This window comes from Phycodurus eques, chromosome 4, assembly GCF_024500275.1.
Source record: "Phycodurus eques isolate BA_2022a chromosome 4, UOR_Pequ_1.1, whole genome shotgun sequence".
Classification (NCBI taxonomy): Eukaryota; Metazoa; Chordata; class Actinopteri; order Syngnathiformes; family Syngnathidae; genus Phycodurus; species Phycodurus eques.
The window spans coordinates 19837595-19855132 of NC_084528.1; the positions used below are offsets into that span (position 1 = coordinate 19837595).

The 17538-nt window shown below is 41.3% G+C and overlaps 1 protein-coding gene across 1 annotated transcript; it reads left to right on the forward strand.

The window, feature by feature from the left end:
• The first annotated feature begins 8009 nt into the window (after positions 1-8009).
• On the forward strand, positions 8010-13931 carry cacng6b (calcium channel, voltage-dependent, gamma subunit 6b). The gene is made up of 4 exons (XM_061675668.1): positions 8010-8373; positions 12768-12842; positions 13517-13654; positions 13720-13931. Exons 1-4 carry the CDS (start codon positions 8010-8012, stop codon positions 13929-13931), a joined length of 789 nt encoding a protein of 262 aa, XP_061531652.1.
• The last annotated feature ends 3607 nt before the right edge of the window (positions 13932-17538 follow it).

Here is a 17538-nt window from a genome sequence, read left to right on the forward strand (position 1 = left end):
ATTTATTGGGGGATTTAGCTTACCAAAAGCCTTAATAAGATGACTCCGTGAGAATTCGACGAGGAAACAAATCCAGCCGGCCCTTCTTTTGATTATGTCCGTACTTTCAAAGCTGTCGCTCCCCTGTACTTTTGCCTCGCATTGCCATTCATGTCCCTTGTTAACATAAAGATTTGAACTGTAACTTGTGCTTGGACCCCGTGATTATTTTGTTTTTCTTTTGTGTGCATCGTCTCACCTATATGAAAAGACCAAAATAAACACATGAACTATACCTATGCCTCATGTTGTACTGGAAATACTAACTCCAGCCAAGAAAAAATTAATCATAATACAGTTTACTTTATTCAAATTTTTAAATAAGTGCATACTTTACCTTTCTAAGAAAGTCCTTTGACATGTTAGTCTAGTGGTTAGCAACATGGTGCACATGGGCATCAGGTAGCCCCTAAGGACCACATAAGTTGCCTGTGGGCCTGTTTTAAAAATAGCTCACTAGTGGACTCTGCATACTTGCGATTCAGCACCCGTGGATTCACATATCCGCATAGTTATCCCCCCCCCAAAAAATAAAAATCTAATGTTTTTTCTTCTGTCTTTTGGAGGGGAGGGACACACCAATTATCCACATCCATGGTCTGGTCTGGTCCCTTTCCCCCTGCTAATAGCGGGATCCACTGTATTTGTAAACAAACGCATGCTGAGATTTATAGAAATAATGTTGCATATTCATCTGTTTCCTTTCTTAAGATATTGTTAATAGTGAGAAATAATCAACATGATCAATATCTTCACAGTAAGTACCAATAATAAAGAAAATGTGGATTTGTCATTTCAGAAGTGTGTATAAATCTGGTAGCCCTTCACGCAAGTCTGAGCACAAGTAGCTGTTACAAAAATGAAAAAAAAAAAGTGTTCTGAAAATGAAGTTGCAGTTTTAGAATAAATTTGTTTTTGAAAAACATTGAAGATGAACTATTTTCTGAATTAATTTGCAACTTTTTTCCTGATTTCCAAGAATTAAATTGGAATCCTAATCTTTAATCTTAGTGTTATTTCTAGTAATACGTATTGATTCCTGTTAAATTCAGAAAATGTATTGACTAAGAATATCAATCACGTCTTTTTTAATCATGTCTGTCGCAAAGTTGTGATGTAGGTAACGTAGTTAGCCTTGATGCCCATTAGGTGGAGCCTTCTTTTTCCCTTGTACAGAGTGCCCTTGCATTCAGTATGTGACGTCATACAAACCCAGCAATCATACCGCATAATATTAACAGCTTCTCCCCCCCAAAGCAATGAAAATGTATCACTGACGCATGGAAATCTTAGAATGTTTTATAGGGTTCAATCTATCAGTAATAAAAATAATGATACAAGTCATGGTAGGAGATGGAAGCCATGTTGTCCAGCCGTCCTCCACCCTTGGCTCCCAAATGAACTGATGTTCTGTGTCAGCTCTGTATTTCCCCTTTTTAGCTGCATGGCTGCATAGGGTTCACATAATTTTTTTAAAAAATCAACTACCTTCTAGCCTGTAGCACCTTATGAGCCCTGAGTGGCAATGACGTCACACTGCTGCTTATTGTGATTCCAGGGAGCGCTTCCCACATTGATCTTCATTCAGAGGCAACGTTGCGGCCCAAGGAGGGTGCATCAAACGGGGGAGGGGAATGCAATGGTGCATTTATGCATTAGCACTCTGCAGGCCTTAAACACCATCAGACGACGACCAACATTTATAACCTATATTTTAATATTTGGTCCATGAAATTTGCTGCCAGGTGGCACGGTGGACGACTGGTTAGAGTGTCTACCTCACAGTTCTGAGTAACTGGGTTCAATCCCCGGCCCCGCCTGTGTGGATTTTGCATGTTCGCCCCGTGCCTGTGTCGTTTTTCCTCCGGGCACCCCGGTTTCCTTGCACATCCCCAAAACATGCATGGTAGGTTAATTGACAACTCTAAATCGCCCGTAGATGTGAGTGCAAATGGTTGCTTGCTTGTATGTGCCCTGCGATTGGCTTGCAACCAGTTCAGGGTGTACCCCGCCTCCTACCCGATGATAGATGGGATAGGCTCCAGCACGCCCGTGACCCTCGTGAGGAGAAGCGGCTCAGAAAATGGATGGATGGATGGAAATTTGCTGCCCTGCTTGCTTCCAGGATACCATGTGTGTGTATATATGTATGTGTGTATATATGTATATTTATGTATTTGTGTGTATATATATATATATATATGTGTGTGTGTATGTATGTATGTATTTATATATATATATATGTGTATGTATATATGTATATATATGTATGTATGTATATATGTGTATATATATATGTATATATGTATAGATATATACGCACAATTTAAGCACAACGTTTTGCATATGCAGTTACTAACACAGGCCCAATGAGGTTTTCCTGGCTAAATAAAGGTTAAAGGAGACTACTACCTTCTAGTGGCCAACACCTGCACACCAGAAGGACTATGGCGCCCTCTAGTGACATATTGGTGCAAAGGAACTATACCGAAGTGAGGACAGGAGCTTCATTTAGACAGTCCATAGTGCTATGTTCAAGAAAAGTAGTTGTTTGCCGCCATCTTGTGGCATCTATAGGTAATTCAAAAACTTTTTTGGGAGGGAGTCAATTACTTGTGGATTTTCACTACAGTATTCACTGCACGGCTCGGTCCCCATCCCTCACTAACTCTGTCACTGTCCGTCTAATTATGGCCCAAAGTTCACGCTGTTAATATCATATGGAGCGTATACATGTAAGTGCTCTGTTGAAGCACGTGATTTCTGTCCCGATGACAGCTAGACTTTACACCAATCTGATCGACTTGATCGGTATCGGCCGATAATTGGCATTTTATGCAGATCGGCTAATCGGCTTTAATATCATAATTTGCCGATCCACAAGAAACATTTAATCTGCGGTGCCGTCATGTATGTTTGAATACAAAAGCTAATTTATTTTTAGCCTTATCATGTGTCTAATAGCCTTGTCATGTGACGTAATACTTTAAATCACTGACAGCCATTAGTTTTTTTTTTTTTTTTTTTTTTTATCTTGTTGGTGAAAAAACATGGCGACTTTTTTGCGGTGTCTGAGACAGACGACACGAAATCCGTTTGCAATCTGTGCACTAAAGTACCTTGTGGGGAAACATCATCTAAATGCTTCAATACAACAAATTTGATCAGGTACCTGAAGAATACACACAGAGGAGTATGCTGTGTTCAAGCAACGCAGAATGGAAAAGGAAAAGCTAACAACCAAATGGATGCTAACGCAAACAACGGTGGACAACATCCGTCCATATCGTCCCCAGTGAGAAAGTTAGAGTTGGCATGTCATTGACAGTATTTGTTAATGTAAAGTCATTACAATAAAGTAATTTAATTACAATAAGTTCACACCCATGATTTCTGCCTCAAGTAATGTTGCTTTGACCTGACTAACCTTTAAATTTATGCCAGTGGCCAATCCTTGAATGCCCCGTAGAGGTCATTGATGTTTTACCTTTTGTCTAAAATGCTCTGGAATACATTTGAAGGTACTCAGTATACAGTGCACAAGTATAAATAGTAAATGAACAAGTCATTTAAATAGACGCATTGATCGGATGACATTTTGGTTATTGTTTTTTTAAACTCGGGGATCGGCCCCAAAAATCCTGATTGTGTAAAGCCTACTGACAGCAGCACTTGGGCGATATGCAGAAAAGGTTGTGGACATCAGCCATGCGGTGCATTATCGATCGCCTCCGACTGCAGCCGGATGGACATTTTCTGTCAAATGATGGAGGAGCAGAGGAGGTAGGCTGCATAATTGCAAGTAGACTTATTTCAGAGGATGCATAATTAAAAAGCTGCAGCACGAGCGCTGTATACTGTAATGGACAGGAGTTGACACAGCCTGGAGCTTCTTTTGTCCTGTTCTCTTTGGGTCACATCAATGTCCAAAAACACCCCCTCACTGTTGTTATTGAACACAACATATGATATGTAATGTATGTTTTTTTGTTTGTTTGTTTTTGTCATGACTTGATTCATAATTGTTCAGGTATTTTGTTTGTACAGAATATTCAATGTCAAAGGCAAAACTTCAACTTGCAACAAACCTCACCGGGTTTTATGACATAATAAAGATTTCGCCTTTTGCGAGGGCGGCATGGCACATAACCCCTGCGATAAACGAGGGCATACTGTTCTGTAAAAACCCAGAAATAATGATCCCTTAACAATCTGCGGTATAGCGGGGCCGTGAACGATGAGCCGCCGTACAGCGGGGGAACACTACCTTCTTGGACATCATGCACTCACCTCATCGCCGTGCGCGCTGCAGTAAAACGAGACGCGGCTCCTCCTTCACTCTCACTTATTGATGTCATTAACAGGTGCCTCTCCAAAATAGACGCACACATCCACAGTGAGTGTGTGACAAGACACGGACATGTTTTCAATCACGCTTGCCACGCCTGACGTCGTGTATGTGGATGTTACTACTTACTAACACTCCCAGTTCGTGTCGATGCACGTAGTCGTCCAAAGACGGACATTTAATAAAGAAGAGTGTTAGCCAACCAGGCTGCAGTCCCCTCCCCTGCTGCATTCACCTTCCATGACTCTTACCCCCTCCACTCTCTCTGTCTTGCTCTTTCAATAACTCTCTCACCCGTGAGCACGCTTTCTGTCTTTTAACGTTCGAGCGTCTTCTCCTCCTCCAGCTCAACACCAAACCACAGGTCAGAATTCATCTTTTTTTTCTCCCACTTGTTGCGTTACCACACACACAGTTACAAAACTTGAGGAATTTCAGGAAATTGGAAGTATTACATGGAAATTAATGGGAATAAACCAGGAATTTGCATGATTGAAGGTTGGCTCACAATAGGGAATTTAAATATATACCGTCATTTTGCATAATCATAGATATAGATAGACACACACACATATACGGTGTATATATATATATATATATATATATATATATATATATATTCATCCACAAGCAAAATTCAAAATAATGCGGACTAAAACAAGCCGATTACTTGCAAATTCAATGTTACATTGACTCACAAGTGGCCCGATTTAAGATTTTGGAGTTAAAGTCCGTCACTTTGACATATTTTTTTGCTTTGTTTTGGGGAGCCAAAATTTGAGTCACGGGCAAAGTAAATATTTATAATTAATGTCCAAAATCAGCATTAGCTTTGTAATGGCAAATCTTTAAAATATTATTGCCTAATTCTTCTTATTATTATGAAAAATCATACTGATCTCGTGCATAATACAGTACAGTGTATGGTAATTTATTATTACATACTGTATGTACGAATAAATAATAATCTTACATAAAAAACAAATACAAAACAATGACAATCAAATACTACTACTGCTAATACTCATGATCAGTATATTTTAATACTATTACAACTTGACTAACTCTTACGCTGGCATTACAAGAAGAAAATACTGTAGCCCTTGTGTTGGATATCATTATGTGACATTAAATTCCATGTACGATATTATTCCAATTTAACACCGTGGCCAGTATCTTTAATTAATAGCATAATCCAGCATTAAAGCAAACACGTGGCCTCATGCGGTGCAGTGCCTGTATAAAAGCTTTGAGACCACTGGTGCAAAGTTCAGAATTAAGAGACCCACCAACTATGTGGGGGGCTTCTGTCCTGTTGTCCAGTTTGTGACCCGTCAGACCCCCCAGAAGGGTCAATTAGTGGGGGCCGCACTCTCGTTCAAGCTTGAATTATCACCTGCCTCGCACCCGGCGCGGGTCAGCTGTCACCTTGTTCAAATGCTCCCACGGGTCCCTTGCTCATATTTTGGGGGGAGCAGAAAATGCTTTATAAGCCTGGATCACACGCACACACATACAGTATGCATGCACGCACGCATGCTCGCACACACACACACACACAGACCTGATTCCCAGTATGTGCCATGACATGTGATGCAGGACATGGGGTATTTGTGGCATCGCGTTATCCCCTCAGATCAGACAGGATCGACATCCAAGCCCTACACAGTGGGATGACTCGGATCAGAGCTCTATAATGGGACAATAAAAGATGGGTGGTCCAGTGTGGCACTCACCTTGACCCCCTCACCAAACTATTCAACTAAATTCATACAGACAAAATGTTTCTTTCTCTTATTGTTCCCATTTTATTCAGAGAGATGCTTCGGAGAGTGATTAAGCTTTACCCGTACTGACTTCAGGTTGTTGATCTTGAAGCTTTTGAACAACCTGAAGTCGGTACGGGTAAAGCTTTGTCTCTCGCCGAAGCGTCCACAGAATCTAGATTTTGATGATGCTTAGTTCCAGTGCAGCCCTCAGCATCGACTTTCCCTGGCTTTGCGTGAACGCCTCCTCTAGGAGTTCGTCAGTGGTGGAGCAGGCCTTTGAGCAGGCCTTTTGCTGCGTGGTTTGTCAAGAACCAATCTAGTTTTGAGAAACTTGCCATGGATAGTGTGATTGTACTACACGCTGGAGCAGAAAAACGTCTTGCCAGGGGGCAATTTTCTAGTTCAAATCCTTTTTACATAGGCAAGGGAGTAATATGTGTACAAAAACTGCAACGCCTAAGCATTAAAATACTGATGGCCTCCTCAGAATCAGAATCAGAATCATCTTTATTTGCCGAGTATGCCAAAAACACACAAGGAATTTGTCTCCGGTAGTTGGAGCCGCTCTAGTACGACAACAGACAGTCAATTGACAGAGAATACGTTTGAGACATAAAGACAAAAAACAGTCACTTGGGCCAAAATAATAAAAGTAGTACTTTGGCATCATCTTGGTAAATCTTGTTGTTGTTGCTAGGTTTAATTCATTGACAGTGTTTTTACCTCTGCATTTTAGATGTCCTTTTTTGTTGGTGGATCTTGAATGCACTTAATGTACCTTTAAAAGTGAAAGTATGTCTCTGCTTCTCTCCTGCCGTTGTAGTCTACTTTCTCGTAACAATTTGCCTGTATGTACGTATTCCCTCACATTTATTATTGTGTATAAATTCCAAAAGGTGAGTTTAAACACTGATTACCATTTGTGTAAAGTGCTAGTGTGCATATTTGTTTGGTTCACATCAGTTTGTTTTATGGGTTTGTATGCTAACTAATTTTATTGATGGGCCTCATGTGGAGGTAGTTTGTTTGTTTTGAATCCTACTGAATACAGTCGTTTATGTAACATGGGTTCATATGGTTGTGTACATGCTAGATGCATGATGTTGGTGGTTTATAATCCGATTCTGTTTTAAATGATTTGAGGCCGTCTTGTGGCATCTATATGCAAATATCAAGTTCATTCATGCAGGGTCACTGTAGTTTTAATTGATTGTTTTTTTTTCATACGCATTCTGCTACAATGGGCTGGCGACCAGTCTGAATCATTGTGCAAACAATAACAAAAAAACACTCATATGGACATTTGGTATTTCTCTCGTACCAATGGAAGAGCCCAAGAGAGGCTGTTTAAATGCATCTAAGTTACGTTTGTACTGCTCTAGTTTTAAAGAACAAAAAATATATCACTATCCATGATGTCTGCTATCCAGAAGCTGAGCTGCACTGTGTTTGTTGACAGAGTAGGTGTGCGGTGAAAGCGCAATGTAGTTAAATTTTTAACCTTATATGTTCTGTGTGGAAAATTTACTAATCTCCCCATCAAATTATTGGTTATTATCACTTTTATGGCTAGTTTTGAAAAATTGCGGCAGGCTTTCGTGGGCCTTGTGTTTGCCTCATGTGGTACTGTTTTTTCTATCTCATCTATTTATTTTATTTCTTTTTCAGAGGCCTGGATGAAAGGAAACACTGGCACAAAGCTTCATTGTTACACTTTAATCCCCTTATGTATTTTTTACTTGATCCTCTATTCTAGTTGTAGATGTGTTTTATTTATCCACTATTATAAAGTTACGCTACTACATCAATACTAAGTACTCCCAAGTGTACCACCTCAAGCGCGGCCTGTTCAGATGTGGAACAACTTCTTTGTGCCCCAAGACGAAGAGGGCCGCGTGGGGGCGGCGGCCAGCGGCCAAGGCGGAGGTCTGGCTGCCTTGAAGGGCGGCCGCGCTCACAGGCGGAGCCAAAAGATGAGCGACAGCCAGGACGGCAAAATCAAGCTGGCCTTCCTGGTATGCGCGATGGGCGTGACGCTGACCGTACTAGGTGTGGGCACGGAATTTTGGGTGGAGTTGGCGCAGCCCAAGAACTTTGACGGCAACCACACGTGCCAGATGGCGCACTACGGCCTGTGGAAGGCGTGCGTGCACACCCTGTGGGTGGCCGACGTGGACCCCGAGAGGACCAGCTGTGGCCCCGCTGAACTACCAGGAGGTGAGGCGTGCTACTGTCATTGATTTTGTTGGCAGAATAGCATCTCTGTTGTTGCCACGGTAACCGCAAGTCACCTACTTATTCCTCGTAACAAAAAAGTCACAAAACTTATATACAGTGATGCCTTGAGATACGAGTGACCCGTTTTTCTAAAAGGACACAAAGTAAAATCTGAAAAAACATTGCACGCAACTCTAAACAGTGAAATTAGCATTGAGGCTAGGCTAGCGCAACATGAGAGGCAGAGATGCCCCATCCATCCATTTTCTGAGCCGCTTCTCCTCACTAGGGTCACGGGCGTCCCCCACCTCGGGCAGGAGGCGGGGTACACCCTGAACTGGTTGCCAGCCAATTGCAGGGCACATACAAACAAACAACCAGTCGCGCTCACATTCACACCTACGGGCAATTTAGAGTTGTCAATCAACCTACTATGCATCTTTTTGGGGTGTGGGAGGAAACCGGAGTGCCCGGAGAAAACCCACGGAGGCACGGGGAGAACATGCAAACTCCACACAGGCAGAACCCCGGTCCTCAGAATTGTGAGGCAGACGCTCTAACCAGTCGCCCACCGTGCCACCACGCTGAGGTTCTATTCTGCATCGTAAAAAAAATAAAAAAATCTGGTTTGGAGTACGACTACTGTTCTTAATAGTTTCATACGGTGCTTTACAAGGTGCATGCAGTACAGTCTGTACACGCGTTGTAAATAACACTGAACAGTGACATAGGCACCGACATCCGTGCTAGTATAACGAGCAGTATCCTGGCTGGTCCACCAATTACAGACCACATAAATAAATGAGTCAGGGTTGCCGTGGCTACGACAACGATGCTGTTCATTTATTTATGAAATATCTGGTGTATCATTTACATGATTTTAAATCTGGTATTAATTGTTGCAAATGTTTCAAACAGTGAAATAAGTGATTATTTCCCACCATGAAAACTTAATGCAACATCAACAAGCTATTGTTACGGTGCAGCACTGTCCGTAAAAACATCACACACAAGTCTGAACAGTAAAATTAGCAGCGTTGCTAGTGCGATCACGTGAATTTAATATTGACCACTGAAGTAGGTTATTTTGGGTTGGCATGGCAACAACAGAGACACTAAAGTTAGTCTAACATCAATGTAAGTTCGAAGCTGTGATTAACACACGTTACATTTTGTTAGCTGAATAGCATAATTGCCTAAGTCATTTTTGACCAATTGTCAACATGTCACTAAAACATATCGATGTCCTAGCTAAAAGTTAGTTTTTTTTCATTATGTCTGTGATCAGGTTTTAAATCATCCAGCTCATGGTGATCAGCAAGGGCTGAATCAAGGAAACTTGACTCTTCTTGTTTGTTAAATTGTTTTTTTTTTTTTTTTCTTGTTTTCTGAAAACGTTCAAAAATGACTCAGGCAGTAATGCTATTAAGCTCACGATAAGGTTGCTTTAAAGGAAAGCCTTGATGGTGAATGGGGAAGAAATAAATCCGATTTAGGACACAAATAGCATCATAGTGATCCGTGAGTCACATTTTCCTAAAAATGCTATGCCGGGAATATATAGGTTATTTAAAACAAAAATACACATTCTATTTGGCCTGTATATGGTGAGTGGCCCCCCTATTAAGTACGCTTGCACCACCTATTCTGCCCTATATATATAATTGGCTAACGAAACATTGCAAACTTACTACGCGCACCTTGAACGTGAAGCTGCGTGCTGTACATGCTGTGTATATGCATCTAGGTCAGCCTATGTGCCATCCACATGCTAATTAAATCATTAAAGAAGCACAACGTAAGGAGTCCTCCAATGGAAGGAGACCACTTGGAGCATTATGTAATATTATTCTACATGTTTGATACAGCTATTAAAGCTTCCACTTTTCTGAGAAGACTTTCGACAAGATGTTAGAACAAGGGGAGGCAAAGTATGGGACATACATAATCAAGTCCTCTACTATCAGCACGTTGGAGTAATGTTTTGCATATCTGACTCACATTTTGGCGTTTGTATGCTCTTCCAGTGTAAAAAAAAATAAAAAAATATAGCCCTTAAGCATAAATGTTTGCCCACTCCTGCAGTAGCCTGTACCTTTTGTGCTTTTGTGGAGTGAGAGAATGTTAATGCTTTAGTAGAGGATGAGCACTTTGAGAACAATGAGAGATAGAATATAATAAAAACTTGCATGCAAGGAGATGATTCAAAAAGCAACCTGCTGACTGCTTTCAAGAAGAGTGTGCCTATTTGTCCTTAGGCGAGGTCATATATAGACACATAAACAGGAAGTTATCATCTGTCTCACGCAACTGGCACCTGGCTCGACACAGACTCTTGCTTTATTTCACAGCTAAGTGATAATACAACGTACAATATCAGAGAGACAGAGGAACAAAGTCTCCTTTCTTATTCTCGCACCGAAACATACAAAAATTATATGAAGTTATAATTAACATAGCATACATTTAATAAGTGAAAATCCATGTATTTCTCTAATAATGTGTTTCTAGTGAACACTGCACACACACTTACACTCAGTTTTCGTATGTGTGCGTATGTGACAGTCTGTTTCTCTGTGACGGCAGCCAGTCTGCTCGTGACAATGTCTCTCGCACGTCCTGGCGTCGTTGGCAGATGGCCGCAAGCCCCGCCATGTTAGTTTGGGGAAAAAAAAAGCAACTGTTTTCTTGCCAAAGTCACGATCACCGTTCACCTCTGGCTGCCATCCCGAGCGGAGCGGCTCGGAGGCGTCTTTTCGGTGGGCCCCCGAGCACTTTGAATGCAATATGTGCGTCATAAGTGAACGACATCACAGATAAGCTAATAAGCAGTGTCTACATGTATTGTATACGTGTGCGTGTCTGTGCGTGTCTATAAGAATGTCCAGCCCGTAATGCTCAGTAGGGTGAGAGTTATCACTATGCGCCTGGGAAGCTGAGTGGAATCTGTCTACTTCACAGTTTTTGTCTAAAAATAGTGAAGGCGCAATGAGCGAGAGGGACAGCGAAGGACCTAGGGAGAGTAGTTCTAATGCAGTATTAAGCCCCTGTGTCTCCCTCTCCATCCACTCTCACCCCACCATCCCTTGCTCCCTGAACCTCCTCCTCCATCTGTGGCTCCCTTCTTTCTTCCCCAGCTTTCACCACCCCTCCATCTGTGCTCCCAGCTCGGTCCTCCTCCTCCTCCTCTTCCTCCTCCTCCTCCCCTTCCTCTTCTTCCCCCTCGGATCTCTCTCTGAACCTCCCCTAATCCTCTCCCTTTCATAGCCAAGATTGTTGAGAAAGTTATTTTTAATCAACTCAGCAATTTCTTGAACTTAAATTGACTTTTTGACAGATTTCAATCAGGGTTCCGAACTCATCACAGTACAGAATCTGCTCTTATCAAAGTGCTAAATGATATAAGGTTGAATACTGACTCGGGAAACGTGTCAATTGTGGTCTTGTTGGACCTCAGTGCGGCTTTTGATATGGTAGATTATAATATACTGCTGAACAGGTTGGAAACGTGGGTAGGACTAAATGGAACAGTCCTTAAATGGTTCAGGTCCTACCTGGAGGAAAGGAGTTATTTTGTAACCATTGGAAGTGTTCAATGTCATCGAATGGCAATGACCTATGGGGTCCCTCAAGGGTCAGTTCTTCGACCGCTCCTGTTCAGCCTGTATATGCTACCCTTAGGTCAAATTCTTCAGAACTTTAATTTTGACTATCATAGCTATGCAGATGACACACAGTTATTATCTAGCAGTGTCACCAGATGACTACAGTTCAACTAAGGTGTTGTATCACTGTCTAAAACAGATAAATAACTGGATGAGCCAACATTTTCTTCAGTTAAACCACAACAAAACTGAGATAATTTTTTCGAGCAGCAGTACATCTGAAGCTAGCTTGTACCTCAAATGTTGGCTTGCAACACAAAGCAAAACAATCAACCAGGCGAAGAGCTTGTAACTCGCCAAATTCATATGTTGGGGAACTCGTAAGTTTAATGAAATGTATGAAAACAAATATTTTCCAATGTTTTCAAACTTAGGGAGTAAAACACTTTTTTAGTCAGAAAAACGAATACCCAAGTAAAGCACAGATACCTGAAAAATCTACTTAAGTACAGTAATAAAGTATTTGTACTTTGTTACCTCCCACCACTGTTAGTAGCACCATATGTGCAGGGAGTGCATGTGTGTGTGTGTGTGTGAGAGAGTGTGTGTTTGTGGGTATTCCGACTCAACACTTATAAATAGGAACGACGCCTGGAAGTACAATAGTGTGTGCATGGATGCATAGAAGGCACATCGCACAAGACCAGCAGCTATCTAGAGCGCATGTGTGTATGTGTGTGCACATGCGCATGCATGCATATTGTATTAAAGTTTCCTCTTGGTCTACAGAATCCAACTGCACCTATTTCAAATTCTTCACTTCGGGGGAGAACGCTGTCATGTTCAAGAAGACAACAAACAAGAGTGAGACAACAACAATTTTATAATGAATGCAAAACAATGATTGCCAAGCAAAAACAAAAAACAAAAACATACACAATTTTCTATAATTTGTCATTTTTTGTGCCATCAGCTTCAGGTATCTGTCAATTGGATACTAGTAACTAGGACTAATGATGACATCAATGCCTCACACACACATTGGCATGAGCTTGGTGTGTTGCACCTGTCCATGTTCACCTGCCAATAAAATCTCTTTAAAGATGAGCCAAATCAGCACGTGGCCCACTTTCCAACACGCCAACATTTGGACACATTGGGCAGATAGAATACACATTTGTGAAATGGTGGAAATCAATGCAACATGTAATTTCTCATTCTAAACCCTAACCCAAACACTAAGCTCACTGTAACCCTAACCCTTACCCTGCAACACTAATTCTAAGCCTAACTGAGCAATAACCCTACCCTAAAGCCAATCCTCATCTAACCGCACCGCGACACTAATTCCCACCCAAACCCTGACAACAACGTAACCCTCCTACCAGACCCCAATGCTACTCTACCGTGATTTTAACCTCACCCCTCCTAAAACAATTACAACATAACTATGAACACATCTACTTATGCGTTCAATAAATTATTCGCATGATTCCAATCATAAAATTCATTTTTTCATCTTTTTGTCAATCTCCTAGATTTCAATCTAGCGGCGGCCATCTTGGCTCTCCTCAGTCTGACCATGATGGTGACGGGCTCCATTTGCATCCTCATGACACTCAGCAAAGGCGTTTCCTTCTTTCTCAAGCCTGCGTCCTTCTGCTTCATACTCTCAGGTCAGCCCTTGACATGTCTTTAATTCATCTTTATTTCGTTTTTAATGTTTACCCCACATGTGCAGGGATCCTGGTCCTCGTCTCCATCCTGATGTTCCACCAGTCTGTGCTGGCCTTGCTGTCCAGCGACCGCTCCATCCCGCTGCACCACCAACTGTCCTGGTCCGCGGCCTGCGTGGGCTCAGCGGGGGCCATCCTGATTTTCGGAGGCCTCCTTTTCGTCATCCTTTCACTTCCTGTCAGTTCTTGCTTGCCACTCAAGAACAACACCACCTGATATGCAAATGTTGACATCAGAATGTCTATTACTTTTGATGACATTTGATCCGTGTGTGGATGTTTTTTGTACAACTAAAATTTTGTACAACTAAAACCTGTATAGACTCACATTATAAGAACCACAGTGTAGATAACATGTTTTTCTTTATATTTTATAAATGTTCAAGGTGTTGTCGCCGGTCACTTTATTTACAAATACACATGTCTCCCTTTACTCTGTCTCTGTTTTGTCCTTCACTATTAACAACAGTGGTGAGCAGCGGGGCGTTCAACTCTTTCGGATTGTTGCAGGCGTGCGTGGCTTAAAAAGTTCGGGAAAGGCAAACTTAGAAAAGCCAAGTCATGAGAACTGGTTTCCAAAGAAACAGCCTTACAAATGTACAAATTCCAAATAGAAACGCCACACCACTGAAATTTGAACGCTGAACCCCAGAACTGTGAGGCGGACGTGCTAACCACTAACACACTATGCTGCCCTGAGGCACAGTGCAAATTATTTTCCCTTCATTTCCCTTTCCCGCCACTCAATAGTGACCTTTATGCCAAGAGACCCCCCAGTGCAACTCCAAAGCAGCCCCTCTATTATTAGGCTGTCATTGCTGAAGTTTGGAAACCTTATCCTTGAATTTCAACGATGCGTCCCTCATCATTTACTTTTCCACCCTCGACCTCAATGCGCTCACACCTTCCCGCGCACCACACCCACCGCCGGCCCACCCCCACGAGGGCCAAACTTAACGGAGACCTCCCATCAGAATCATTACTGTCACAAGCCGCGTCCGTCTTTGCATCACCTGCACACATGCATGCTGACCACTCCCTTTGGGCCGAAACTGGATCTATGTGACATTCTATCTCGGTGGTACATATGTATAGAGTGTAACATACAAGAGGTTTGGGAATGTTTGGGAATAGAAATTCAAAGAATTCTTGCAAAAAGATGGAGATGGAGGCTGCGTTAAAACCTCTGAGGCGCCGTATAGGCCAAAAATTACATGTAGCTCGCACACACAAACAAACCTCTCTCACCCAAACAAACCAAAATACCTCCTTCACACACACATGCCAAAACAACCTCTCAGGTACACGCAAAATTTCTCATATGCAACTAATAATCTCCTACACTGACCACAAAGATCACATAGACACACAAAAAAAACCTCTCACACACAACAACAATCTCATGGCCTCACAAAAAAATCCTCACACACGTGCACACACACACACACACACACACACACCTACAGACACACAGTAAAAAGTCTCTCAAACAACCCCAAACAAACCGCTCAAACTCACCTGCCCTATTAAAAAAAATAAATAAAAAAAGAGCCAATCAGCATTGGGGATTTGAGATGGCTTTTTTTTTTGTCTCGTGAGATTCCTTTCACACACACAATTTTTGACTCACCGAGAGGGGTCACACAGAAAGCAAATTTTTTCTCTATCTGAGGTTTGTTGTTTTAAAAGTAGGTTTTTGGTGAATATGATAACTTCTAAATGTGAGAGGTTTTTGAGTGAGTGTGTGAGATTTTTTGTTACATGTGAGAGGTATTTTGTTGACTATGAGTTTTTACATGAGTGTGAGATTTGTTTACGTGTGTGATCGTGTGAGGTAAATGTTATTTTTGGTCGATATAGCACCTTGTAAAAACCTCCTCGGATTGTTGCGTCATGCCTGACTCCTGTGCAACAAAGTCCGAGTACTTTCAAATCACAAGGGGCGCTGCGGGGAATTTTAAGTCTGCTTGCACCTGCTCCATGGCAGGAATGTCAGCGCGATGTTTGCCCGCGAAGGTCAAGAAAAACGCGCCCGCCGTCTTTGGCCCACGACAGCCGTGTAAAACACGCATGAGGCACCAGATGGGCCTAATCGCAAACTCATCCGCTCACACGGTTAAGCGAAAAACAAAAGTATTCCATAACTTTCTATTGGCTTTCTTGTCACGCAAATAGGCAAATGCAAACCATCTGCCACTTGTCATCTATATGCAAATACGTCGTATGCAACAGTGTGACAGCAAAAGTCGAAAGTGCGTGTAAAAATAGCGAAAAGTGGTTGACCGCCTCCACAAGTTCACAGGTAAGTCTCAAAAGAAAAGAAAACTATGAATGAAGTCATAAAAATACCAGAATAAAGTTGTAATGTTATACAGTATCTGACAAGTTCTCACCAATTATCACTTAATGATTATGTTACCTCTAAATTTGTCATAAATTGGTTACATTAGTCACGATTCCAATCATAAAATTCATTTTTTCATCTTTTTGTCATTCTCCTTGAGTTCAATCTAGCGGCGGCCATCTGTAATATGTAATGCATAATTCATATGTAATAACATGAGGCAATTGTACATTTACTGTGTATGTGTTCACGCTCATGATGGCCCTCCAAGGGAAACCATAACTACGATGTAGCCTATTTTCTCATTCGAACAAGGAACTTTTTCATGACAATGAGAACGTTTCTCGTTAGTATGAGAAACAAGTTTATTTTTCCTTTCTTTTTTCCCCATGTTCCTTTAGGGGCTCCGTAGATCACTTACTTTAACTGGTCTATAATATTGATGGACCAGCCTGGACATCGCTTAAAGCAAAATAAGCAATAATTTTACTTTAAAACAATTCGTTCACTGAGTTGGACACTCCCGTTCACATCATTTTAAAAGGCAACTATCTTCACAACTAAATGCAGGCAAAAAAAGTGCCAAGAAATAAAATGATAATGAAATAAAATCCTGACTCTTCTAATGAAAGTACAAGATTATAATTACAGTGGTGCCTCGCGATACGAGTGACCCGACGAGATACGAGCCATCGCTCGGCTGATTTTTTGCTTTGACTTGTGAGTGAAAACCTGCGATATGAGCCCTGTATGTTGGCAACAAACTCAACTCAGCTCACTACAGGTAAACAGCAGGTTGGCAATTTTTCAGAAAAGAGATTTCAAGCTGTTTACTGCCACTCACAGATGATATTTACTGTCAAACTAAACGTAAAACAAAGACAATTACAAGTTGTGTATTTTGAACAACTAAACAACCTTGCCTTAGAAATTCACCTGCTAGGTTAATGCTAATAGAAAATGGAAAAACACCATTTACATGCTAATTATTAGCATTGATTGTTGCGGTGTTATAACCCTTTGGGCAATGGAGATTTGAACTCAAACGGCGAAGCAGGACATGTAAACAGACAATATCACAATACTCACAGGCATATATTATTTATCTTCTGCAAAAAAAAAAAATTATTGCAGCTTACTGAGTCACTTAGAGTAGTGGTGAATCTTCCTTGTCAGTATGACTGTATTATACCGACCCTCGGTGGCAAAGGCTGGCAACACCAGAAGGAGCAGCATAATGAATTCAATTGAAGCATACTGTAAATTATGATGAACAAACTTAAATTATTTACATTCTATTTAATTAAGTTATTACGAAGTTTTTATAACGCACCGTGGTATGAAGTCTAATTTTCCTTCTTAAAATACACATTACAAAATGTTTTCTTGTTTATTTTGATTAATCGATTAATAGCATTGCCATTCATTTCAATGGTGAAAAATGACTACAGATCTTTTGAGTTACAAGCAGGGACACGTT

Coding starts and splice junctions, on each gene's coding strand:
- cacng6b (XM_061675668.1), top strand. CDS start 8,010: ATGTGGAACAACTTCTTTGTGCCCCAAGACGAAGAGGGCCGCGTGGGG. Junction 8,374..12,767: donor CCCCGCTGAACTACCAGGAG/GTGAGGCGTGCT, acceptor CTTGGTCTACAG/AATCCAACTGCACCTATTTC. Junction 12,843..13,516: donor CAAGAAGACAACAAACAAGA/GTGAGACAACAA, acceptor TCAATCTCCTAG/ATTTCAATCTAGCGGCGGCC.